The following is a 24,170-nucleotide window of genomic DNA, read 5'->3' as shown; positions in this document are numbered from 1 at the left end:
AGACCCAAAGGTAGCCTCTTCCCCCCATCAGCTCTGTCCATCGCACCCTAAAGGCAAAGCCAGCCAGCCGGAGAGATCATCCACCCAGGCTGGGAGGCAAAGGGCCAACAGTGGGCAACCTGAGAGTGAGCAAGGAAGGCTGGGATGGGGATGTCCACTGACCACACCCATTATGCACACACTGGCCCAGCCTCCCAGGGGTATCTGCAGAACGGGATGGTAGCAGGTCAGAGGAGGCTGAAGGATAGGGTGGGGGGTTCTTTGCAAGTGTTCTCCACCCCACCCCCCACAGAGAGTGAGTCTGGATAGGCACAAGTCTGCCCTTTATGCCCTGGGCCAGGACACTATCTGACTGGAGCCATGTCCATTGCCTCTGTCTATTTCTAGGACGCTGCATGTTGTCTTTCACAGTGTGAACTATTTATACGTTGTGTTTGTGTCTGTGGTATGTATTTGCAATTGTATCTTTGCGTTGTGTTTGTGTGCGATATGTCATTGGGGTACTTTCTCTCCCGTGTCTGTGTTGTTACTGTGTTTTGGGTCTATGCCTGCTGCTCCTCTACATTACGCGTATGCTGTTGTGTGTCTATGCCGTGCGCACTGTGTCTCTCCTTGTGTGTCTCTATGCCTGCACCCTGTTAAGTGTCTCTATTGTGTGTTGTGTGTAGCACGCGTTAGGACCTTGGGTCCTCGCCGGGTGCGCCGTGGACCTTTCCACGTTCGGCGGGGGCTGTGTCGCGGTGCCGACCGTCCACACGGCGGGCGCGGGCAGCCGTGCGTTCACGTGTGGGAGCCCCGTCCGGCCTCCCCGGGGCCGCGGCTCCGCGGGCAGTCAGTGCGTGTCCGCACCTCCCCGCAGCGCGTCCGGGCCCGCGGGAGGTCTGCGCCCCCCGCACAGCCTGCAGGGTTTCCTCCGGGGGCGCGCGGCAGTGCTTCCGCGTGTGCCCGCGGCGTGGCCGGGTCGCGGCGGGCTCCGCTTCCCCGTGCTGTCGCGCCGCGTGCCTGCGCCCGGCGCGCGGGACGGCGGGGATGCGCGCGCGGGGGGCGGGGGAGCGGGGACGCGCGGGGGGCGGGCGCGAGCGCGAGCGGGCAGGCGGGCGGTGCTGCGGGGCCCCGCGGCCGCAGGCTCCAATGGCGAGGCCGCCGCGGCCCCCGCTAATTACATAAGCGGGACGTCAATAATTCGCGGGAAAACGCGAAAAAGATGGCGCCCCGCGCCCTGGGGGCCCCTTCCTGAGCGCCCCGGCCCCTCCCTCCCCCGCCTCCCCCCCTCCTCCCCGCGGCGCCCCCGCCCCGCCCCGCCCCCGCCGAGACCCCGACCCCGGCCCCACGGGCGGACACTCGGCCGGGCAGCCGCGGGCCGCGCGCAGCCGCCTCCGCCGTTGCGCCTGGTGGCCAGACTCCAAGTGGGACCGGCCGACACGCAGACTCGCGGTAAGTTCAGCGGGGACTCCCCGCCAGAAGCTTTGCTCCCGGCACACGTCGCTCTTTGCGAAGTCTCCCCGGACTTGGGCGAACCGAGCGCCTCGGGAGGCAGCGGTGGGGGGTGGGGGGCGGGGAGTTTGGGGTCCCGGGAAACTGCATGCCTGGGGCTGGAACGGGGGTAAGCGGTGTCTGCGGGGCGGGGGAGCTCCGCCCGGGTCCCCGAGCCTTTGGGGGCGGGGGGCGTGGGTGACAGGTCGCTGCTCCCTGGCCCCAAATCTTGACTTTTCCCGTTCGGGGGCGGGGGGTGGTGGTGGCGGCGGGGGTGGAGACCGACAGAGGCATTTGGGATTTTGCTCACGTCTGAAGTCAGGCTGCTGCAGGACTGGGACAGGGAGGCTTGGCGTCGGAGCAACCGAAGAGAGGAGCGCTTGAACCCGAGGGGGGTACCTCTGCAAGTCCCCCCCCGCCCCCGAACACCCTTTTTAAAAAAGCCAACGGCCGCCCTGGGAGAGGCCCCGGCGCATGAATCATCCTCGCTTCCTGCCCCCGCCCGGCCCCGCGCTCCGGGTGCCGCGGATTTGAACTGGACGCCGACGGGAACCCGCAAACAGGCATTTCTTTGCAGATGGGTTTGAATCAACCAATCACAGCCCGCGGGGGCCCGCTCCGGGAGGATGGAGGCGCGGGGAGGGGGCCGCCACCCGGGGGCCCCCGCCCGGCCAGTGGGGGCGCGGCGACCGGGCCGGCTCCCAACGGTGCAGCGGGGGAGGAAGTGTCAGTTTGTGAACCTGCGGGGCCCCGGGCCCAGGCCCGGCGGGCGGGGACTTCGCAGCGCCCGGGAGCCAGGTGGCAGGGAGAAGGCTGGGATTCGGTGCAATTACCTCGCCCAATGCCTGCACTGCTCTGCCGTCCAGAAAAGGGCAGAATGGGGATGTGGGGTGGAGGGGAACGTGGCCACAGTGTCGTCTGGGGAGCCTAGACCTCAGCAGTGCCCCGCCTGCCCCAGGGCCCCTGACAGGCACACACATGTATTTAATTTCATATACCCACTGACACACGGCCGCAGACATCGTGAAACACAATCTCACAGGAGTCTACACGCACTGACACAGCAAAACACACAGGACTCTCTCCCTGTCTACAAACACCAGGTGCCCCCTGCCACAGCGGGGAGAAGGAGGGGACCAGGGAAGGGGGTGCAGGGAACAGAGCAAGGCTGTGTTCCTCTGGGCTCAGCGGAGAGTGTGTGGAGGGGCATAGAGCCAGGTGAACCCAGAGAGGGGAGGAGGGGGCCAAAGCCTGTGAAGACACTGGGGAGCCACAGAAGGTTTCTGGAAGGGAGAAGTAAGAATTGGTGGCCGTGTGGAAGTGTCTGGTGGGAAGACAGGAAAGCAGGGAGTGACGTGCAGTGCGTGCTGGTGGTCTCATTCCCCATCCCAGCACCCTGCGTAAGTGAGCACAAGGCTTGGGAAATAATTATGGGATGAGTGAATGGCCCAAGCAAAAGAGAGGCCTGAACTCAGACCAGGACAGGGACATGGAAAAGAGGGGCCAGATGCCAGAAATCCACTGGGCTTGAAGTTGGCCAACTGTGGCAACTCACTGGTTGGGAAAGTCTAAAGGCGCTTAGGGGTTTGGGGGTCCCCATTAGTGGTCCCATTAGCAGGAAGAAGAGAGCAGTGGGGCAGAAGTGTGTTCTACAGGATGGTGGGAGAGACAGGTGCTAGGAGGGTGGCTTGTGTTGCCTTACCTGCTAGCAGCACATTTGCATCTGAGTAGAAACAGAGTGAGTTTAAATGTCCCAGGACTGGTTTCCATTAAATCACCGCATAATTGAGAGCAGAACAGGGGATTATGAAGACACAGGTGGACCATCTATACCCGGTCACAAGCCACCTAGGAGTTTTCCTTCCTAGGTGAGCTTCCTCTGGCCAGATCTCAGGGCAGGGGTTGGGCTGGGGTGGGGTGGGGGGTTGGTAAGCAGCAAAGTCTTCTCAATGCTCCCCTGGAAAAGGCCCTCCACTCAGAGAACATGTTTGCTTAAGGGATAAATCTTCAGGCTCCTAAGCCTGGGAGTTCAGGCCGCCTGGACATGGAGACTGCTCTATGGTTGGTTGAGAGATTCTTTATCTTTAGAAGGCAGCATGGTATGGGTGGGAAGAGAGGCAGGGTTTAGAATCAGCCCACTTGGGGCGCCTGGGTGGCTCAGTGGGTTAAAGCCTCTGCCTTTGGCTCAGGTCCTGATCTCAGGGTCCTGGGATCGAGCCCCGCATCAGGCTCTCTGCTCTGCTCGGCAGGGAGCCTACTTCCCCCCACTCTCTCTGCCTGCCTCTCTGCCTGCTTGTGATCTCTGTCTGTCGAATAAATAAATAAATAAAATCTTAAAAAAAAAAAAAAAAAGAATCGGCCCACCTGATTATGAGCCTGGCGTGGCCTCTGCCCCACTGGCCACTTTCCCTTGCCAAACCTCAGTTTCTCTGTCCGTAGAATGGGAATAATAAAGTCTCCCTCACAACTCCAGTCACGAGGATCCCATGAGATGATAGAAGTGCCTGGCACGTAGTACCATAAGTTGTGTAAATGGTAGTCTCCTTCCCTCCCCGGATGGACTGCTGAAGCAGGAGAGCGAGGAATAAAAATCCTCTTCTCTTTCTCTTCCAGTGTCAGGGGAAGCTGATGGAGAATCGCTCTCTGGACCCAGGGACTCGGGACTCCTATGGTGCTACCACCCACCTCCCCAACAAGGGGGCCCTTGCAAAAGCGAAGAACAACTTCAAAGACCTGATGTCCAAGCTGACAGAGGGCCAGTATGTGCTGTGCCGCTGGACCGATGGGCTGTATTACCTTGGGAAGATCAAGAGGGTAAACCTCTCCTCCCTGGTCCCAGTTTCCAGGTGTAGCCTCTGGTCTAGGCCTCCCTTCATGCCCCTCCTGCTCAAAAGATGATCCTGGAAGGACCCAAAACCTGCTTTTGCAGGTGCCATCTTTAGGGCCAGTGTCATCCAACCAGGTCTTTAGAATAGAGCTCTGTGTGCCTAGAGAACAAAACAACATCAGGTTGGAAGGGATCTCAGAGGACCACCTAGCCTGTGCTGCCATCTGCATTCCCACCAGGTTGCGGTCCCCCAGACCCTGACTCTGGCCCCGGGTACTGGCGCGAGTTACCTCTGGAACTGCTGTCCTCCCTCCCCTTCCAGCCTAGCTCTGCTTTCTGGGGCACAAGGAACAGGTGTAATCCCCCTATCCTGTGGGGACAAAAATGGGAATGGAAGACCGTGTCCCAGTGGCTTTTCCCTAGCCACTTTTTCACATTGTCCCTCCCTGTTCATGCCCCAGGTCAGCAGTTCTAAGCAGAGCTGCCTTGTGACTTTTGAAGATAATTCCAAATACTGGGTCCTGTGGAAGGACATACAGCATGGTGAGTACTCCTAAGAGCTCGGGCTCCCTGGCCCCATCCCTGGCCCTCTCTCCTCCTCCCGTTTGATTTTTTTTTTTTTTCCTTCTCTCCTTCTCTCTCGTACTGCTTGTGTCTGGCCTTGTTCATGGACCCCTATGCCCCAACAAGCCCACCTGAGCAGATAGGATGGCTAGTTGTGTGTTTACATGGAAAGGCACTTCTGACATCCATCATGCCCTTGATCACTCCCACGTCACGAGGGAGGCAGGCAGGTGGAGAAGGTGGCTCAGGGGAGGTGCTGGGAGAGCTGGGATGGCACATCATCCCCAACTGCACAAAGCTGAGGGTCAGGCTGGGGCTAGGAACTTGGGCGAGGGGCCCAGGCAATCAAAACTGGCACCTCTAGATGTGAGCACTGTCCACATGTGAAGAAAACTAGTGGAGGCAGTCCTAGTCCTGGTGGGAAGCCAAGAAAGCAGAGACGGACCAGGCATTGTGGAGACAGACATGCTTGGACAGAGCTGGACCGCCTTCGAAAGGGAGCTGGGTCGGGTGCCATCCCTGTACGCAGAGAGCTGACATTTTCCCATCTGGCCATCATTCTTCCTTACCACAGACATGACAGACGCCACTCAGGAGTCCCAACACTCCTAAACTTCCAACACGGAGCTCCACGTGTAGGCTCAGGAGACCTCAGACCAAGTTTCAGCTCTGCCGCTCGCTAGCTACATGTCCTTGGGCGAGTGACGCCACTTCTCTGAGCCTCAGTTTCTTCCCCTGAAGAAAGGAGGTGATGACATTAGTGGCCTCACAGGCTGGTGATGTGAGAACCCAAGTGTAGCACTTAGCTTAGCACTGATGAGTTCCGGGGTGGCACTTCTGAAAGAATTTGTTACTGTAAGAAAGGACTTCAAGGAGCCTGCCAAGTAGAGGCCACAGAACCCAGCCGGGTCGTAGAGGTTCCAAACCACCCCTGTCTCCAAGGTGTCGTGGCTGATGCTGACGTGGAGACTCTTCTCCAAGCCCCTGTCACTCTGTTTCTTCTACAAAGGTCTAAAGCCATGGGGAGCTCTTCTCTTGAGCTACCTTCCCATCGGAAGGCATAGGGAGCCAGCAGGGGAAGAAAGACACCGGTGCTGGGAACCCTGGACAGGCTAACAGTGCTCACTTGGGGAACAGCTTCCCCAGCCAGATAACTGTGTCCCACAGGCAGGACAGTATCCCTCTAGCATCACCCAAGATGAGAGCAAAAGGCTGAGTAAGCCAGAGTTATTGATTACTTAATCAAGCTTACTACTTTATTGGTTTACATCAGCAGCTCACTTCCCTGAGCCCGTGCGGGTTCAACGCACCCCGCAGTGGCACATTCAGGAATAAGAGGCAAGAGACCATGTAGTCAACAAACGTGTCTTGTACACATTATGTGCTACACAAAGTAGAAGGTCCTGGGGACTTAGTGACGAGCAGGTACCATTTCTGCCCTTATAAAACTTTGAGTCTGCCAGGGGGACAAGACAGAAACATGTATCAGAATGTATTAATATACATCACACCTTTCACACAGAAACACACATATTCTTCAACAGTAACCAAAAGTAAAGAAAAAAAAAAGAGATGAGAAAGAACTTGCACATAGAAAGCAGTTGAACATACTTAAAATTGTTATGACATTTTAATTTAAGAAACAGTTGGAAATATGAACACTAATTGAATTTGTTGGTTGATACTAAATTGTTTTTAATTTTTAGGTACAATAAAGGCACTGTAGTTATGTTGCATTTTTTTTAAAGAGTATCCTGATCTTCCAGAATTACGTACTGAAATATTTTCAGAAAATGGTTAGGTATCTGGGAATTGATTCAAAATAATACAAGAGGAAGAAATAGATGGGAATATAGTCAAAACAAGATTGGCTATGAGTTCTTAATTGTTAAGAACATGGAGTTTCATTATAATCTATTATTGTTTACATAAAAAACTAAATTAGGCAGAAGAGGAAGCATGATATGGTCAGAAAGAACAAAGGAATTGATGTCAAACAGTCATGGGTTCGAATCCCTCCTCTCCTACTTAACTTCTGGGACTTAACCACTCTGAGCCTCAATTTCCCGGTCTTTAGAATAGGCTAATGATACCAGGCTGCTCCGCATGGTTGGGGCGATTCAGTGAGTGGGCCCACGGGCCCAGTGCCAGGTCCCACATTGAGTAGAGGCTTAGTACCTAGATGGTAAATTTTTAAACTCTTCTAATTCCCTTGAGCCAGACCTGACCCAGGAGGGCTTCTCTCTCTCCCTTTCAGCTGGCGTTCCGGGGGAGGAGCCCAAGTGCAACATCTGTCTGGGGAAGACATCAGGGCCACTCAATGAGATCCTCATCTGTGGGAAGTGTGGCCTGGGTGAGTGTGGTGAGCAGGGCACAGAGGAGGCCCTGACCTGAGGTTCCCCACCCCCTGCTGGCCAAATGGACATGCCTCACTGTTGGGATCTCAGCAGGCTTCCTGTTTCTTTTGGAGCTCCAGAGTGACAGGGAGCTGATCCTGGGAATGAGGGCCTGGGGAGGTGACCCTTGGGGATAGCTGGGGCTTCTGGAAAGTAAGACAAGATGTGCAGGTTGGAGCTCCCCCTAACCCAGTAGAGAGAATGGGTGGAGAGATGGGACACAGAGGCTGAAGGCAGACTGTGGTGTCTTCCCCACCGGGGCCCAGGCTATCTTTGAGTTGCCTGCTTGGACACCGGCTTGCCTGCCTTGGTGAAGATCGCCTGGCAGCTGGCAGGCACCCAGCTGCTTGGACTTGCTGCGCCCTTCCCAGCGCCATCCCCAGGCCTTTGGGTTGATTGGCCTGGGGGCTGCTGCTTCCCTGCGGGCACTCACCACCCCCCCTCTGCTGTAGGGTACCATCAGCAGTGCCACATCCCTAGAGCGGGCAGTGCGGACCGACCCCTGCTCACACCTTGGTTCTGCCGACGCTGCATCTTCGCACTGGCTGTGCGGGTGAGCCCTCCTTCCTTGCACTCCCTGCCTTTCCCCACTTCACCAGGAAGCCTACACGCCCTGGGCTCTAGGTCACAGAGCCTGGGCTTTGGAGCAGACAGTGCTGCCGCTGCTGACCAGCAAGTCATATGTCCCTGGCCAGGTTCTTTAACCCCCCTGAGCCTCAACAGTTGGTAAAATGGATCTGGGTTTGGTGCCAGGGGTAGGAAGCCGCCAATAAATGGTGTTTGCTATCAAAAGACAACACCCATGTGAGTATCCCCCTCAATACATATTGGTTATTATTGTTACCTAAAATGCTGTTACTAGGAGAGCCTCGGGATGGAGAGAGGATAGATAGATTTGGGATCGATGAGGAAAAACTTCTTGCGTTTCTCACTACGCTGGAATACCTGCGGGTCCGCAGGGTCAGCATGTCCCCTGCTAGCCGCAGCGTGCAGACTCGTGTGGCCACCCCGCACCGCCACCCCCCCAGCCACCAGCCCCCTGCCGGGACCCCCACGGCTGAGTCAGACCCTTATCTCCCTGCAGAAAGGCGGCGCGCTGAAGAAGGGCGCCATCGCCAGGACGCTGCAAGCCGTGAAGATGGTGCTGTCCTACCAGCCGGAGGAGCTCGAATGGGACTCGCCCCACCGTACCAACCAGCAGCAGTGTTACTGTTACTGCGGCGGGCCGGGAGAGTAAGGCTGCGGGGGCGGGGTCTTCCCCCGAGGGGGCGGGATGAGGGGCGGGGCCTCCCAGAGGGGCGGGGCTGCGCGGTGGGGGCGGAGCTAAGGCCGCCGGGTGGGGCCCGGAGGCGGGGCTCGAGGTGGCCCGGCCTGCACTCTCAGAGGGCGTCTCCCGGAAAGGGTAGGAGGTATTGAAGAGAGTGTCGGGATCTTCCCCAGCCCCTTGGAGCTGTGTGCAGCCCCTGGGCCCAGTTCTCATCGTAGTGTTCCCGTTACATGGGATTGTGAGCAGAGTAGCGATTAGATAATTCACAGAAAGTCTCACCCGGTGCCTTGCACTTGGTCAGCCCTTAATACATGTGAGCTGTTACTGCTGGGGCACGGAATTGAGGATAAACCTTTCCATTGTCAGAGTCAATGAGACAGGCTCCTGGTGAGATATTAAGGTATTTTTCCTTTGGAAGTGTGCAAGCAGGGGTTGGGGGTCATGTGTCGGGCTGTGGAGGGGATTCTTGTCCCTACTGTAGGGCAGGAGTCTTTGATTCTTCCTGACCGGGCTGGGTCCATGTAGCCATGGGTAACTGAGCCCGCTCCTTGGACTGACTGCGCCAGACATTGTGGCAGGAACCACAGAAGGGAGAGATGGGGGCTGTGCCCTCAGGACACAGCCCACAGGATGCATCGAAGTCCTGAATCTTATCCTCAAGCTCTGTTGACAAGTAGTAGGGGTCCTAGAGGCTGAGCTTATCCAACCTTGCTGGGTAATTAGGGCAAATCACTTGAAGTGCTTCATCTCTCAAGTGGGGTTAACAACCTTGGTGTCATCAACTTCCCTGCGTGTGGGAAGGTCTTTGGGATAAAAGGGAGAAATGCTTAACGAGACCTTTACAGAATTGAGACAGTGGCTCTCAGTGCTTACCGGGCAGAGCCGCTCAGGGTGATTGTTAAAAATGCATCTCCCAGGGGTTCCCTAAAACACTGAGCAGGTCTCGAGGGGACCAAGGGATCTTCAGAGTTTAACCCAGACCCCAGGCGTGTGCAGTCCAGGGACCTCACCTGGCAAGCTGCAAACAAAGCATCAGTTGTCATTAAGGAAGTGCCACTTTGCCCTTCCTTCCCGCTCAGTGAGTAGTCATTGGATGGCCATCATAGGGTAGACAGAGGACTGAGTAAGAAAAGCCAGACAGGGTGCTGCCCTTGGAGCTTACAGGGGCTATCAGGCTCCGACGACATCTCCCGGGCAGACCTTTCCATTTCGGTGGTGTTTGAGAAGTGGCCTGGGCAGTGCAGTCCAGAGATGGGGCTCTGGTGTGGCATGAGGAGCGCAGGTTTTGAAGGGAGGGAGCCAGGATTTGAGTCACCATACCCCACTCGCGTCCTGAGTGACCTGAGCAAGCCATTTAAGCTCAGAGTCCCCCGTAAAATTAGGGCAGTGGCCCGTCTTTTACCAGAGGGCACGATGAACCGATGGAACGCATGCCCGGACCGCCCCGGTGCAGGCTCCATCCATGCTCAGTAACTGTGAGTTCTCTTCCTTTTGCCCCGGGCGGAGCGCGCATTGGTGCAGGGCCAGGCAGCTGAGGCTGCTGGCTGGCTGGGAGTGCGGGCCTGGCTGACCCTGGGTCCTCTGGCTCTCCAGATGGTACCTGCGGATGCTGCAGTGTCACCGGTGCCGGCAGTGGTTCCACGAGGCCTGCACCCAGTGCCTCAATGAGCCCATGATGTTCGGAGACCGGTAGGTGTTCGACTGGCCCGGCTCAGCCTGGGGTGGGGGGTCATGGGGGGAATGGGCGGGAGAGGAGCAGGGGGCAGCGGCTCTTCCAGCTTGGGGGGTTCTCGGATAGTGGGCTCCTGTCTAGGAGAGGCAGCTTGGGGCGAAGGACGCCTTCTCAGCAGAGGAACGTACCAGGCTGCAGCCCCAGATGCCACCGATTTGTGGGGGAACCTTAGACAAAGTCTCACCTTCCCTAAGCCCCAGTCTCCTGCAGCGTCTGGGGAAGAAGGAGAGAGGCAGCCCCGCCCCCACCCCTACCTTGGCTACTCAAGGGGCAACTGGGAGGTGGATGATTGATCTGGCTTCTGATAAATGGGGCTAAGCTAACAGAAGGCTTCTGTGTGTTGCCCAATATTGTGTGTCTTGGTTAGTGTGTTGTGTTTGTGATTGTGTGCATGCATGTCTCAGAGGGGAAGATGGTCCCCGCTCCAGCTCAGCCTAGCCCAGCTCGCTGCGAATTCAGCCGCACTTCAGGATAATGACATGGTTGAAGGAGGGATGGGGAAGTATCTCTTGGTCTTTGTCCTGTCCCATCCTAACCCCCATCCGCTATAGGGCCACTAGCCCTTGGGACAAGGACAGCGCTGACTGTGGGAAGGCAGGAGGGGTGTGCAGGGCGAGGGTCTGGGCTAGGGTAGGGTGTCAGCCCCTCCCACCACAGGCCCTTCTCTGCCCGCCCCCAGGTTCTACCTGTTCTTCTGCTCCGTGTGTAACCAGGGCCCGGAGTACATCGAGCGGCTGCCCCTTCGATGGTGAGAGGGTGGGGCTTGACCTGGCCCACCCACATCCCCTCCCAGCTGCTCCGCTCCCACCTCCCTCCGAGAACAATTCCATTTCCAGCCACCAGCTCCCAGCCTTGCCCCCGCCCTTCAGCCCAGACACAGGAGGTCCCAGCCCTGGCTGGGCAGGCTGCCACCTCACCCCAGCCCCACCTACTCGTCCCCTTGCCCAGGGTGGATGTGGTTCACCTGGCCCTCTACAACCTGGGGGTGCAGAGCAAGAAGAAGTACTTTGACTTTGAGGAGATTCTGGCCTTTGTCAACCACCACTGGGAGCTCCTGCAGCTCGGCAAGGTACGCAGGACTGTGGGACGGCAGAGTGGCGGGAGGCCGCTCCCCAGTGGGCTTCCCAAGCTCCCAAGACGGGAGCCGTTTGCCCAGGACAAGACAGGGATCTGGGGAGCTGAGGGCTCGCTCTTCAGCAGCTCTGCCTGTCTGTGAGGGCTGTGGGCTGGGACAAAGATCCAGAGCCTCTTAGCTGCTATGTCCCTGAGTCCAAGCCTCTGAGCCCGTGCCCTGCAAGGGGCTTCCTGGCCCAGGCTTTGCCAGCGGGTGGGTTGGGGTCTCACTGACTCAGCAGCAGGGAGCTAGGGGTGGATCTGGCTGGGGCGGGGATCTCTACGGAGGTGTTTGATCTCCTCCAGGTACCTAGTTACGATGGAAAGTGAAGTGGGCCTGCCCCCTGCTGGTCTCACTCTGCATAGCAGAAGTCGTCCCGCGGGGCCTGGGGCCTGGGACCCAGGGAGCAAAGTAACAAACCAGAGGCTTTCAGGACATCAGAGGTGGAGACTGACTTGCTGGTGGCCAGCGCCACTTTGGAGCTGAGCCAGGACTGGAACCAAGCTCTCCCATGGTGGGCCATGCCCCTTTTTCCCTAACAACCACCTTAGAGTCCTTTCCACCAATCCAGAGTGAGGTATCTTCTCTACTGAGTGCTCCAAATCTCTCTTTGATAAGACAGGAATTTACAAAAAAAAAAAAAAAAAAAAAAAAGATGACTTTTATGCTTTGCAGAAGCTTTTCATATAATGACATCTTCATTTATAGTATCTGATAATTTATAAGACATAGATATTGTTGGGGCACCTGGGTGGCACAGTCAGTTGAGCAGCTAATCCTTGGTTTTGTCTCAGGTCATGATCTCGGGGTCATGGGACCGAGCCCCACATCAGCCTCTGTGCTTGGCAGGGAGTCTGCTTCACATTCTCCCCCGCCCTTCCCTCACCCCGTGTGTGTGTGCACACACCTTTTCTCTCTCTAAAACAGATAAATAAATCTTTAAAAAGATACATATTGTAAAGCCTTAAAAAAATAGGTAGAGCTAATATTTTTAATAACTCTTTTCTGATTTATAAAAAGAACATACATGTTCCTGGTAGAAAAACTGTTAAGTGCTAAAAAGTATAAGGAAATAGACTTTAAAGATTTTAGTTATTTATTTGACAGAGATCACAAGTAGGCAGAGAGCCAGGCAGAGAGAGAGAGAGGGAAAGAGGCTTCCTGCTGAGCAGAGAGCCGGATGCGGGGCTCGATCCCAAGACCCTGAGATCATGACCTGAGTGGAAGGCAGAGGCTTTAACCCACTGAGCCACCCAAGGGAATAGACTTAAAAAAAAAAAAAAAAAAATCATCCAGGGGCACCTGGTGGCTGAGACGGTTAAGTGTCTGACTCTTGATCTCAGCTCAGGTCTTGGTCTCAGGGACTTGAGTTTGGGTCCCGTGTTGAGCTCTGTGGTGAGTGTGGAGCCCACTTAAAAAAAAAAAAAAAAGCCACCCATACTCCCCCATCACACTGCACAAAAACAACTGCTACCGGCGTCTCCCGTCCTTTCTTCTATGTCTGCTTTTCCTTGGCTTACATTATATAGTAGATAAAATTTTAAAGCATTTTTTTCAGTTTACATTACATCATACTTTTCCATATTCTGAAAGAGTTTTTGTCAACATTTTTAATGGCCTCATTGGTTTCCACCATGGTTTACTCACTGTGTTCCTTCTGGTTGGGCAAGTAGTCTCTTCCCCACTTTGCATACTTCCCGGGCATAGGACTGATGCAGCAGGGAAGGTTTTTGTACTTAAAGCTTTGTTTGTATTTTATGTTCCATTTCTATGATAGAGCCCATGGTGTGTCATGATGGGTTCAAGAGCATGGACATTCTTAAACCTTTATTTTTTTAAGATTTTACTTATTTATTAGAGTGTGCATGTGCAAGAGAGAGAGAGCAAGGGGGGAGGGTTAGAGAGTGAAGGAGAAGCAGACTCTCCCACCGAGCAGGGAGCCCGACGTTGGGTTGGATCCTAGGGCCCTGGGATCATGTCCTGAGCTGAAAGCAGATGTTTAACTGACTGAGCACCCCACCCCCCGGGTGACCCATTAAACCTCTTGATCCATCTAGGACACGAGTTGACTCTCCGCATTTCCAGATGGAGAAGTGAGCTCAGAGAGGTGAAAAGATTTAGAATCCTAGAAGAAGTTAGGATCCTCACTCAGAGATCAGGGGAGGGAAGGGACAAGGGTCCTGTGCTGGGTCTGATTCTCCTGCTGGCTGCTCCTCCTCAGCTCACCAGCACCCCCGTGACGGACCGAGGACCACATCTCCTCAATGCGCTGAACAGTTACAAAAGCCGGTGCGTGCAGGGAAGGGAGGGAGTGCGTGGGGCCCCCAGAAAGTGGGATTGGGTGTAAAGCAGCTCCCTGCCTCGTGGCCTTTGCTCAGACTGCTCCAGCCTGGGTCTCCCTCCCCTTCTCTTTGACTAGATGAGTCCTACCCATTTTTCAAGATTCGGGGAGCACCCCACCTCCTTTATGATGCCTCCCTGACCCCTCCAGCGGCATGATGTGTTTGGGTCCTGGCTTGGCTCCATGGAGGGTGCACCCCTGATCTTTGAGGGCCCCTCCTGCTCCAGCCATCTGTGGTTCTGAGCCAGGCACGGAAGGATTAGTTCATCATCTCCCAGCTGGGCTGCAGCCTCCTACCTCATCCTCAGCCGTGTCTTCCCTCTGGACTGCTGAGACCTTCTCAGAGCACACAGCTGACACATTCCTTGTTGCCACTGCAAGGCGTGCCCAGGATCCTGAGTGCGGCATTCAAGGCCTCTCCTGAGCAGACCCTGCTCACGCCTTCTGCCGCTGATCTTTTGCCGTATTTATTCTGGGTGTCAGCCATTCTGAACCCACCACTCTCTCACTCAGAGCCTTGGCTCCGACCCTTCTGCTGACTAGAGCGCTCTTCCATCCCTTTCACTCGTTTGTTCCCCAGATGGCTGTTTGTTGCAGTGTTACTCTGGGCCAGCCCTGTGTAGGTGCCGAGGACGCAGTGAGGAATAGCACATGGTCCCTGCTTCTGTGAGACCCCTCCAGACATCTCTAGACGCAGTCATCCACTCTATCTTCCACCTTCTCGTGGTTTGGGGCCCAGACACAGAGCTAGTCTTAAAGAGTGGGGTCTCCTGCCCTCCCTGTGGACAGTCTCCTGAGGGTAGGACTGTCTGAGTCACCTCTGCAGCTCACGGTAGCTCAGCCAGTGTTGGAAGGAGGGAAGCACCTGGAGGTGTTTTCAGTTCCTTGGGGAGACCAGAAAACAGAATGGCGTAGAATCCAGTGTCTCGGCCATAGCAGTTCCGCTGGGGGCTGGAGGAGACCCTCCTGTAGGAGGTGACCTCAGGGCTGGTTGAGGCATGGGAGAAGAAAAGGGAGAAGAGCAGCAGGAACCATACATGTGCAAGAGGCAGGACAGGGAGGAACCCTCAGCCACATTCCCAGCCACCATCTGGGACCCCCGGTCCCATGGGCCTTGAGGAATCAGCTTCTCCATGGACAACCCTGGATTATAGCTCTAGGCCCGGGGAGGCAGAGCGGGTTATTTTAATGCTTGACTCTCCTGACCAGGAAGACGATGGACCGACAGACTCCAGAGCTTTCTCCTTCCCCGGCCCACCCCCCAGGTTCCTCTGCGGCAAGGAGATCAAGAAGAAGAAGTGCATCTTCCGTCTGCGCATCCGTGTCCCCCCCAACCCCCCAGGGAAGCTGCTGCCGGACAAGGGCCTGGTGCCCACTGAGAGCGGCGGCGCCTCTGAGCTGCGTAAGAGAGGAAAGAGCAAGCCTGGGTCAGTGCCTGGGGACTGAGCTCGGGGTCTCTGCTCCTCCCAGCTCCAGCCCCAGCCAATGGGCTGTGCGGTGGGCCCAGAGAGGACGGTGGCATCCAAGCGGGCAGGGAAGACTCCAGCAGGGAAGATCTCCACCCGGATAGGCCCTACTGGAGGCACCAGAGAGGGCCAGTTAGCAACCGAGCTGGGCCTCGGTCCCACACCCTGGGCTCCCTCTGCCGTGGCCCCTGTTGTCTTGCTTGGAGGGCAAGCCAGGTCATGGGGCCCAGTCTTGCTGGGTTAGGGCTTAGGCAGAGAGGGAAGGGGAAGTGAGAGTGTGTAAAGGGTCCCTGGCTCTCCTGGCCGAGCTGAGCCCCCTTGTCCTGGGCATCGGGGACAGAGCAGCCTCCTCTCTTTTCTCCTCACCATACCCGCCCCCCACATCCTCCCACACCCACTGTCCGGAAAGAGTGCCTTTCCCCACCTGCACTGCTGTGTCCCCAGTCCTGTCCCTCCTCCCTCTGGGCCTTCAGGCTCTGACCCGGCCCCCCTCTCCCCTTTCTGTCTCCACAGTTTGTTGCCTCACGAATTCCAGCAGCAGAAAAGGCGAGTTTATAGAAGAAAAAGATCAAAGTTTTTGCTGGAAGATGCTATTCCCAGTGTTAGTTTCTTGTTTTCTTGCTCTCCACATTCACACACAGGGTCAGCCCATATCAGGGAATCCTGTGCAGGGAACTGAGCTCCCCAGGCCCGGGGGTACTCTGCCACATCCCTTAAAGGAGAAGCCAGATCCCTGCAAAGGCCAGGCACTGCAAGACCACTCCCTTATCTTCCCAAGTTCTCCCCAGAAGCCAAGGGGGGCGGGGCAGGGGAGGAAATGTCCTCGCGCCCACAGTCCCGTGGGGTCACTGTGGACCAGGAAGGGCCAGCAACTCTCCTGAGGTCCCACGTCAGCCACTGGCCGAGGCCAGCCTGGGACAGGTGCCCAGAGCACTCCTTCCTTAGTGGCCAGGCATTGGCACCGCAGCCCTCCGCGTGGGCAGGGACGCTAACGGTCCTCACATGTCCCCCAACCTGATGGTGTGCAAGGCACTCGTAGGCAGCCTCTCACTCTGCTGTGTGTCCCAGCCCCTTGAGCCGGGAAGCATGGCAGCTCTTCTGTCCGCCTTGGGCAGTTCAGACGACTGAGGCCCAGAGATGGGAAGGTCGTGCAGTCAGCTAGAGACAGAGTTGGGGGCAGGACGGGGATGGTCCAGTTCCCTGGTCAGCCTAGGACGAAAGAGTGGGTGGCAAGTCTTACCCTGGGGAGGCCCAGTTCTCAGAGAGCCTGTGTGGCCCTCAGCGGAGAGAGGGTGCTGTGGGAGGCGGCTCTGATGCTCACTGACCCTCATCCCCATCCATCCTGTGTCCACAGAGCGACTTTACCTCAGCCTGGAGCACCAACCACCACCTGGCCAGCATATTCGACTTCTCGCTGGATGAAATTCAGAGCTTAAAAAGGTAACCGCGTGGGGCACCTGGGTGGCTCAGTGGGTTAAGCAGCTGCCTTCAGCTCAGGTCATGATTCCAGGGTCCTGGGGTTGAGCCCCGCATCTAGCTCCCTGCTCAGCAGAGAGCCTGCTTCTCCCCCTCCCTCTGCCTGCCGCTCTGCTTACTTGCGCTCTTTCTCTAGCTCTCTGTCAAATAAATAAATAAAATCTTAAAAAAAAAAAAAGGTAACTGCGAGGGACCCGGCAGAGGGCTACTCCGAAGCGTGGAAGTAGAAGCAAGCAGTGAGACCTCCCTCCCCCAGCAATGAAAGAAGGCTCTGGAAGGTGCAAAGCAGAGAGCCTTTCAAGGAATGGAAGCTCCCTCAAGGGTCATTCCAGTTAAAAGGGTCCAAACGGAGTTAGGCCGCCCGCCTGGGCTGCCTGCCACTCTTCCCGCATTTGCCCGGTCTCAGCACACCCTCCTCCTGTGGGAAGGCTCCAGGACTCCCAGGGACAGGCTCCCCCAGAGCAGGATCGAAGGCCAGGCCATGTGGCCTGGGCCCTCCCGTCCTTTCCAGCCCCTCTTCTGCTCCTCCCGGCCCTCAGATACCAGAATTGCTTAGGTTACCCCACATTCCCGTTCCTCCAGGGAGCCCTCCCAGACACTACCCAGATGTGCGGATGCTCCTGTGTATTCCCACAGCCCCTCGTGCTTAGTGCACCTCAGGGGAGGGACTGCACAGTCCCCTGTTTCAGTTCCGAAAGGATGAAAAGGCATGTGGTGCTTCCTGTTGGAGGAGGAGGGCTTCGGCCACACAGGCCTGGGCTCCAGCCCCCTCCCAGCGGTTACTAACTGTGCACCTTCAGCACAGTCCTCCGGCCTCTCCGAACTTCCTCACCTGCATCTGCCTGGCTGGTAGATGGGAACAGAGGCTGGAAATGGAGGCTCTTTGGGTCTGTGGAGTAGCCAGGTGTCGGGGCCAGGCTCATCAGGGCTCCCATCACCGCCGGGGATGGTGCCGAGGGAAGGCTTTCTCTAGTGTCCCATCACTCCTTGGACTTGGACGGCTGGCAGGGTAGAAGATGGACAGGCAGACGCACGGCGGGGGGCAGCTCACCCTCTCCTCCCTCTCAGTGCCAGCTCAGGCCAGACCTTCTTCTCAGATGTGGACTCCACTGATGCCGCCAGCACCTCCGGCTCGGCCTCCACCAGCCTCTCCTATGACTCCAGGTGAGGTTCCTGCGGGTTGGACTCGGCCTCCGTCCTTCTCCCCAGTCCCCACCGCCCCGTCCCCATACCTCCTCTAGCGTGAGGACCTGGCCCTCTCTGCTCGTGAGTCTGGGTCTGGAACCACCTGGTTTTGAGTCCTGGGGTTCAGACGGGGCTGCATATGGCCACTCGGGATGCTCTGCCTCGGCTGCAGGGGATGTGACACTTGTCACTGGGAAGTTTCCATGCTAGGGTCCTTGGCCTCTGTGTGCCACGGCTTGCAGGTCTCTGTATGGTGTCCTGCTTCTTGGCTGTAAACCTCTGGGGTCTGTCTTCTCTGTTACTAAGGAAAAGAGCCATGGATTTAGAAGCCTGATGGCAGGGGACATGGCACCATGCAGGGTGGGGGTCTGGGAGAGGGGACAAAAACGCCTGGGGACCTGGGCAGGGCTACAGTGTGTTTGGTAGGAGCCGGTCCTTAGCGGCGCGGGAGGCTCCTGCACCTGCGTGCTAGGACACTGGCATCGTGGCGTCCGTGCACCCGCGGGCATCTCGAGGCGCCACCTCTCTATTTGTATTTGGTTCCTCCTGTTTCTTTGGTTCTCTGAGCTCTTCCGGGCCCACTTTCTGTTCTGAAGCACCTGTGGACACGCACCTCTTTTATGTGTGTCTGTCTCTCCACCAGCTCTTTCTGTCCCTGTGTATGTGTTGCACACACACGCCCGCCTTTCTCCAGTCCAGGCTCTGGGGACAAGGTCCGTTAGTGTGTCGCTCCCATCCGCCCACACCACTGGACTCCTAGCTGCGAACGAGTCCAGGAGCGCCCAGGGAAGGGACCAAGCGGCGCCAGCAGGGCCTCCGCAGGCATACTTTAGTGGGGGGTGCACCCTCGGAATTCCGGGCTCACTGCTCCCCTGCAGCCAGTTTCTCCTCCTCCCGAGCCTCCTCTGGCCTGTGGGGAGGGCCCAGGGACATACTCCATCCCCCGCCACGCCCTGGGGCCTGGCCCAGTGCCCGGTGTCCAGTGTCCGGGGGTGCTCGGGAAGAGGGCTCGTCAGGATGATCCCATCCCGTTCCCGTCGTCTCCCTCTCCCCATGCTGACCTAGACGGACGGTGGGCAGCCGCAAGAGGAAGCTGGGGGCCAAAGCGTACCTGCCACTGCGGGCAAAGAGGCGGGCAGCCGAGCTGGGGGGGCGCTGCCCCTCAGACAGCAGCGCCGAGGCGGCTTCGGTCCCCGAGCGGCTGGATGAAGGCATCGACAGCCACACCTTCGAGAGCATCAGTGAGGACGACTCGTCCCTGTCCCACCTCAAGTCATCCATCACCAACTACTTTGGCGCGGCCGGGCGGCTAGCCTGTGGGGAGAAGTACCAGGTGCTGGCCAGGAGGGTCACGCCCGAGGGCAAGGTTCAGTACCTGGTGGAGTGGGAAGGGACCACCCCTTACTGACTCGCTCCAGGAGATGCCAGCAGCCGGGAAACCAACGGAGAGACCGTTCTCTCCAGGCTGGGGTCGGGGAGGAAAGCGCAACAGCTCCAAGTGCCTGGCAAGAGGCCCTTCCCGCCTGCCTGCCAGCCCGTGGCCTGCGCCGCTCTGCGCGCCCATTCTGCTCCCGGGCCTCCTCAGCCTCATGACCCCTTTGCCTGTGTCTCTAAGGTCCCACTGGCTGTTACTCGGTGTCTCCACACACTCTCTCAAACTGTTTACCTGTAACTCCGAATCTGTGTCCCCCTGGCTCTCTGACCCTTTTTTCTGAGGCCCAAGTCTTTCTCTTTGTCTGTGTCCTTCTCACTCCCACCCCATTTGGGTGTGTGTGTTTACACATGCACGGCTGTCCCTCTCCCGGATGTCCTTCGCACCGGACCCATGGGCAGCCAGTTGACCCAGGGATCGCATTATAAGAACAGGAACCTTTAAGCATGGCTGAAGGTGGAGAAGAGGACGTGTCTCAGAGCTTTTCCCTCCCGCTTTCCTGCCACTCCCTGCTGCCCTTGGCTGGGGTGGTGAGCGGGCTGACTGCCCCTCTGTGAGAGCCTGTGAGGCAGAGACCCTGGGACTCTCGGGATCTGAGGTGTGAAGAGGCTGGGTCTCTGCCTCAGAAGGCACCAACCCCAGGGCCCACTTACTAAGGCTAAGAGTAGAGGCTCTCAGTGTCAGCTTCCCGTGTCCCAGAAGTTGTCCTCTCCTTGGCCACAGCCCCTCATAGTTGCCAAGGAGCTGCACCTGGCCTTGCTGGAATGGAAGTGGCCTTGAAAACCTGTGGGACAGGAAGTGGGAGGAAAGGAAGCCACATCATGCTAACCTTCAGACTGTCTCCTGTGCCTCCCCGCCCCCCGACCCACCACACAAGCCAGACCATACACACTCGCACAGAAGCTCCCATCACACGTGTGCTTTCACCCTCCAGGAGTACACAACGCACACACACACACACACACACCATATACACATACACACTCCCACCCCCTCTGGTGCCAGCCTGGTTCCTGCCCTTGGCTCTCCCTTGGCCCTCTTCAGGGGCCGTGTGCTGCAACTAAATGTGAAAGTCCAGCCTCTGCCCCCTTCTTTCAGCCATGAACCAGCTGTGACCCCGCAGGGAGGCACAGAGGACGCCTACTCTCTTCCCTAGCCCCTGCTGTGCCCTGAGATTGACAATCACTTTTTGGGACAAGTTGGGATTTTTAAAGGGCTTGTGCTATCTATTCAGTCCCCTCAAAGGAAAGTCTTTGTCAGTGAGAGTAAAAATAGAATTCTTAGAACTGACATTACAACTCATACCCATCTGGAGGAAAACCAAAAGTGAGAAGGGGAGGGGACCCCTCATTTTTGCTGCTTCCAGAGATATTAGAAACAGACTCACATGATTGGAAAGTAGAAAGAAGTGCCTTCACGAGGGCAGGGGGTGGACCAGATGGGGACCAGCCTTGCCAACCCCTGCCGTGGCCTCCAGCTTGGCTGGGTTCTGCAGGCTGCCAGCTGCAGGGCGAAGGTAGATGAACAGAGGGGTGGTGTGGGGGTAGCGGGCCTGGGGACTTGGGAATTGGTTTTTCCATTGCTAGGCTCAGCCCCTCCCCACCTGTGAGCATCAGGGAGTCCCTGAGATCGTCCAGGTGCCCCTTGCCTCAAACCTCAGCTCCTAAGTGCCTTTCACACCGGACCTCACCTCCTGCACATGGCCCACCCGCTTCCTCCTGCTTCCCTAGCATGAGCCATGCAGGGACCAGCTGGGGGTGGGCCCCATTCTCCCTCCTCTCAGCCCCACAGCTGCCGCCACTGAAGCCCCCAACTGGGGCCAGATGGAAGGGGCCTGAGAAGCCAGCCTCCAGTCTGGCAGGGGTGTGGGATCTGGGATTCGATCTGTGGCTTCCTGCCTGGCTTCAGAGGGTACAGCAACCCCCCAGGCCTGCTTTCTAGGCTTCTGAGAAAGCACAGGATGAGCAAGGCCTGCCACAGTGCATCTGCACCTTCTCTACTCATGCTCCGGAGAGGCTCTGGGCTTGAAGAGGGGGGTGTCTTCCTCACTTGGAAAGTCAGCATAAGGCCTAGCAAGGCCACCTTGACTCCACATCCCAGCATTTCATTCATACCAGTTAATAGCTGCATTACTGCCAACTGACCTTATAACCCTGTGCACCTTTGGAAAGATTTATGGTTTTGAATTGCTGCTTTTAATAACATTTGTTATATTAAAGTTATAATGAATGTGTCTGGTTTATAATTTAAAAGCTCCCTTTGAAAATTAACTATCCTTCCCCTAGTGAAGGAACTATCCACTGTTGGGTACCAGGAGGAATTATCTGGTTTCTGGTCTTGGTTTCCTGGAAACAGAGAAGGAATGACAGGACCCCATCTGGCCGACCGCCACTCCCTCAACTGCCCCCCCTGTTCTCCCCACCGTACTCTCACCCTTACCACCAACAGGACGTGGAACTTTTTTCTAATCTGTGAGTACCTGACCCATGAGGGCAAAGAGCAGTAGCTGAGGGCCTCGGAGAAGTCAAAGATGGGAAATGGCCTTAGAAACGGATCTTATGAAAATACATATACAGTCACTGTAAAACTACTTACTGCTCACAGGCACACAGGTGCACAGTCCTAGAAATCTGCAGTCACTTCTAGGCCTGTCTCTGCTGGTTCTAACTTACAGCACTTTAGGCAGGTTCCTTTGCATTCCTCACCCTTCCAACGCCAGCTGTGACCCCTCCGGAAGTCAGCTCCCAGGTGAAAGAGGAAACCATATAGATGTGATGGGTTAGGACCTTAAGCTTGTCTAATTAGAGAAAAACTGGTATGAAGGGGTAGGGAAAAGTCAGCAATAGGGAGATGCAGGCCACGGGTTCAAGTGGATTCTGTAAGTTCAGGGGTAAAGTGTAGCCTGTTAATCCCCCTGAGTATTCCTGCTCTTAGAATGTCTGCACTTAGAATTCTTAACTGTGGCCCCCATTTTTTTCTGTCATGCTTTTTGCTTTGGACTTTTAACTGCCCTTAGAACAAAATCACAGCGGATCCAGGGTTGGGTGAGGGGCTGGGATTATTCTTGGGGCTATAATCACCATAACGGAATGAAAAATGATTGGTCTGTGGTCTCAGGAGACCTGAGTTCCAGTCCACGTTCCAAAGTGAACAGCAATACAGACCTCCTCGGTCAGTGGTCCTTCCCGGGGTGAAGAGTGCCTGGTTCTTTGTGGTCAAGATTACTGATCCAGACTTACAACAAACATTTACCTTCGGAGGTTAGGAGCAAGAAATTAGAATTCTCAGAAATTCCCTAAATCACAAGTTATCATATTTTCTCCATTATACATATCTCAAAAAATTTTAACAAATTTTTTTCACGGAGTTTTAAGCTCAGTAGTATTTACAAAGAACTGTAGCCTGTAGGGAATATTTAAACACTGGAAAACGCCAGGGAACATTATCAGATAGTATTCAAAGAATATTCAAATATCCTAGCAAGGTTAAGAATACACGAAATCATGTGTCAAAATTGCTCAATTAAAATTTATTTTGCTTCCAAAGCTAGTGTCTTCAAACAAAGCTCACAGAATTTGTTTAAAGTATACTATGTGCATAAACTTATCTGCAAAAATAACTCACAGTTTGCAGCAGACACAGCTAGACAGACACACCTGGGACACAGCAACAACCCAAGACTGATTCCGTGGTAATCATTTCTCCCCTGCGCGCTCCCAACCTGGTTCCTTTCACCCTCAACTCTGCATGCTGGTGTTTCCTGCTCTTTTTTTTTAATCTGATGGTTTCTTCAAGCCAGTTAACATCTCTATGCTTTTAAGCTTTAGTATTCACAGATAATTTTAATATTTTTTTCTCATTTTCTCAAGTGATTTTTCTGGAGAGTCTGGATTCAAAACAGACCTTTCCTGAGAAATGCTGGGAAGGCGTTCCTGTATGAAGCTGCTAGTCTAGGGCCAAGCCCAGCCCCACAGCAGCGCTCTGCGGGGACAGTGTGGTCTAGGGTAAGTAAGCTGGGAGTCACGCAGATGGGAAAAATCACTGAACTCCCCTAGATCTGTTCCCTCATCTACAGAATTAGATCCTGTCACCAGCCTCCAGATCTGTGGGGAGAAGGAAACAATACCATATATTTTTAAGTGCCAGACCAACTTACTGCACGGATGTTTTTGGACCCAATAACCCTTCGTTTAGAGTTGGCTACAGTAGGCTCTCTAGTTGTTTGGCCTATAAAGGGATATGTCCAACCTCTCTGAAGGAGACCGTAAGAGCGTCAGATCAAGAATTGGACATGGGGGTTCACAGCCTAGCTCAGCCAAGTATTTTAAGTGTCATGCTCTCTGATCTCAGAAGTCAGCTACCAGCTGAGAACACTGAATTAGAAGGATAAAATAATGAGGAGAACCTAGGAGAGCACCAGGCAGAGAGCTGACATTTGTCCTCTCCTCTCCCATTTCCTGTAGCCAGCTGTGACACTGAGGCAGAGGAGGTTCACCGAGAAGCAGTTTGCTGTGCATAGAACAGAAAATGGCTCCGTGAAGGCCAGAAATAGAAAAATCTCCTTTGGAATTAGTCCCACTTTAAGGAATTTCAAAGAAAAAATGCTGGGTTTTGCCAATTCCATAAATTAGTAACTGTGGGCTACAGAGAAAGCTTTATTCAAATCCTTGAAACATCAATTTGGGAAATACTAGCCAAATCCTGTGCAAGAGATCAAACAGATTGAGACATGCCCTTGACCTCGAGCAGCTCACGATCTAGAAACAGGAGGCTGACTATGATACACAAGTATAACGGGGACATGGAGGCCGGAGAGCGGGAGAGCCGGCCTCACAAGGAGCAGCCAGATTTCCCAGGCATTCATGCAGGAGGGCACTACAGGTCGAGGGGAGGCCTG

General features: G+C 55.7%; 1 protein-coding gene across 10 annotated transcripts; it reads left to right on the top strand.

The window, feature by feature from the left end:
- Positions 1-1,058: 1,058 nt before the first annotated feature.
- PHF19 (PHD finger protein 19) lies at positions 1,059-19,392 on the top strand. 10 transcript variants are annotated; one of them, XR_007122335.1, is made up of 15 exons: positions 1,059-1,434; positions 4,087-4,287; positions 4,762-4,843; positions 7,122-7,217; positions 7,713-7,813; positions 8,345-8,493; positions 10,121-10,216; positions 10,939-11,007; positions 11,208-11,328; positions 13,595-13,662; positions 14,980-15,141; positions 15,694-15,781; positions 16,535-16,620; positions 17,754-17,820; positions 18,907-19,035. XR_007122335.1 is itself a non-coding variant. In XM_047700501.1 (15 exons), exons 2-15 carry the CDS (start codon positions 4,102-4,104, stop codon positions 19,247-19,249), a joined length of 1,743 nt encoding a protein of 580 aa, XP_047556457.1. In that variant the 5' UTR covers positions 1,059-1,434; positions 4,087-4,101; the 3' UTR covers positions 19,250-19,392. The 10 variants fall into 10 exon arrangements, 6 of the variants coding, with proteins under 6 accessions (XP_047556457.1, XP_047556458.1, XP_047556461.1 ...); XR_007122334.1 differs by having other exon boundaries at positions 14,924-15,141; positions 17,725-17,820; positions 18,907-18,953; XM_047700501.1 differs by having other exon boundaries at positions 17,725-17,820; positions 18,907-19,392.
- Positions 19,393-24,170: the final 4,778 nt, after the last annotated feature.

Source organism: Lutra lutra, chromosome 13 (genome assembly GCF_902655055.1).
Source record: "Lutra lutra chromosome 13, mLutLut1.2, whole genome shotgun sequence".
NCBI classification, from domain to species: Eukaryota; Metazoa; Chordata; class Mammalia; order Carnivora; family Mustelidae; genus Lutra; species Lutra lutra.
This window is presented reverse-complemented; position numbering and strand designations above follow the sequence as displayed.